General features: G+C 44.3%; 1 protein-coding gene across 1 annotated transcript in view; it reads right to left on the bottom strand.

Annotated features, from left to right (window-relative positions):
• Positions 1 to 2245, bottom strand: part of Znf605 (zinc finger protein 605) — a 14778-nt gene that overhangs the window by 6385 nt on the left and 6148 nt on the right. Inside the window, 1 exon segment of the mRNA XM_021161663.1 lies at positions 83 to 203. Within this exon segment, the coding sequence (XP_021017322.1) occupies positions 83 to 203 (121 nt within the window).

The raw sequence follows: 2245 nt of genomic DNA, 5'->3' as shown, positions 1-2245 counted from the left end.
AAATTTGAAACTAATATCTAAATCAGTAAACAGATCGAAGGATTGCTTACTAGCCACTCACTAAATCACAGCAGAGACTCACCAAAGAAGACAAGGCTGCTGCAGTTCTCCAATATCACATCTCTGTATAAACTCATTTGAGTAGGGCTAAGCAGCTGCCACTGGTCCCAGGAGAAGACTACAGCCACATCCTCAAATGATATCTGAAAAGCACAATCTCTGATGTGAAGTGATGTGAAGTGACTCTCGTGGGGCCTTGCAGGACACAGGCTTGTGTCTCTGTGGCAGACAACCTCAGTGGTCTCTGACTCTTAGCACTGGTGTTAGGCTTTTAAGTATGAGCTGACCTCACCAACCACAGTTGAAGAGATAATAATGGGTTAAAGACATGGGATGCTCTGTCATAGATGAGGTTCTCAGTGAATGTAACTTCCTTCCTAAGAGTTCTTTGTCTCCCTAGGAAAGTCTTGCAGTAACACTGTAAGGTAACCTAGCACATACCGCAAGAAACCGAGTCTCAAACATTCCTGTGAGGATGTAAGAACTAGATCTTCTCCTTAGTGCGCCTTGAGATGGCCTCAATCTTTTTGAACATCTGCTGTTGTGTGTTATTGAAGACTCTGTTCAAGAATCAAATATCTACGCATCCAATAAACCACAGAAACTGTTAAGATAAATGATTTTTTCTCAGCCGATGAGCATTGGGACAATTAGTCACTCAGAGATGAATAAATACTATGATGTACCTAATATTACATTGTATTTGAAGATGAAATAAAATGTTGAATAATATGAAATAAAATGTTTGTATAATTGTGAGCTGGGTGTGGTTGATTCCCAATCTGTCATCCCAGGCACAAGGGAGACTGGGGTGGGAAGCCAGTCTTAGCTACATAGCAAGACTTCCTTGGCTAGGAGTGGTGGTCTATACATCGAGTTCTAGGACAGCCAATTTCCATTGCTGCAAAGAGACACCATGACCAAGCCAAGATGACACTATTTAATTGGGGCTGCCTTACAGTTTCAGAGGTTCAGTCCTGCTACCCACACTCCAGTGAAGTTTGTTTGGCAGGCCGAGAGGCCTGAAAGCACTCACAAGGCAAAGAGTTTCACGGAAACTTAACTTCCTGGAACCAGGCGTTCTCATAACCCGTATACTCATACCCTCATACCCTCATACCAAAGCAAGAGCTTTCCAGAACAGCACAAGACTAGCAGCTGGGAAGGAGGTTTACTAGTCAAGGAGCAGGGACCCACAAAGAGATAGTACAGAAGACCACTTTTAAAAACGCCCCCACTGAGCTGGAGAGATGGCTCAGTGGATAAGAGCACTGACTGCTCTTCCGAAGGTCCCGAGTTCAAATCCCAACAACCACCCATAATGAGATGTGATGCCCTTTTCTGGTGCGTCTGAAGACAGCTACAGTGTACTTCTATCTTTGACCTGAGTGAGCTGGACCAACCTGATCAAGCAGAGGTCCTAAAAATTCAATTCCCAACAACCACATGAAGGCTCACAACCATCTGTACAGCTACAGTGTACTCACATAATAAAATAAATAAATCTCTAAAAAAAAAATTAAGAAAGAAAGAAAAGTCCCTTTTAGGTTTCATATGCATTGCTAATAGGCCCTGCAGCATCTTGGGAAGTCTAGACAAAGAAGTTGGAGCTTCTCCTAAAGGCAGGAACCAGCTCCGGGTTACACACAGACTGAATATAGCCAATGCAAGGGCCGATGGCAAAACCTGTGGTGACTTCCTGGAGACCAAGCCACTTCAGGTTCTCTAAAAACTTGGCACGCAGGTCAGCCCAATCCTGTCCTGTGGGAATTACTGGCCTGTGTTCACAGCATGCAGAAATGCAGCTCTAATTCTGCTTCAGCCAGAATCTGGAGGAAGGCAGAAATGCCTCTTTGTCTCTCTAAACAAAGGGACAGGGTTGTGGACAGGTGCAGCACAATATCTGAGCTAAAACACAGCAGACACAGGAGACAGAGATAGGCAGGTCTATACAATAAAATCAGGACAAGCCCCTCAACTGATAGATACAGCCACTTGCAAATGACAATCTAAAATTCAAAGTGACAATTTTTTCCCTTAAAAGTACTATGTAGGTTTTTGCTTAATAATAAATAGGAGGGGCCAGCCGGGCGTGGTGGTGCACACCTTTAATCCCAGCACTTGGGAGGCAGAGGCAGGCGGATTTCTGAGTTTGAGGCCAGCCTGGTCTACAAAGTGAGTCCCA

Source organism: Mus caroli, chromosome 5 (assembly GCF_900094665.2).
Source record: "Mus caroli chromosome 5, CAROLI_EIJ_v1.1, whole genome shotgun sequence".
In the NCBI taxonomy this organism is placed as follows: Eukaryota; Metazoa; Chordata; class Mammalia; order Rodentia; family Muridae; genus Mus; species Mus caroli.
The sequence above is the reverse complement of the archived record's forward strand: the minus strand, read 5'-3'. Positions and strand labels throughout refer to the sequence as shown.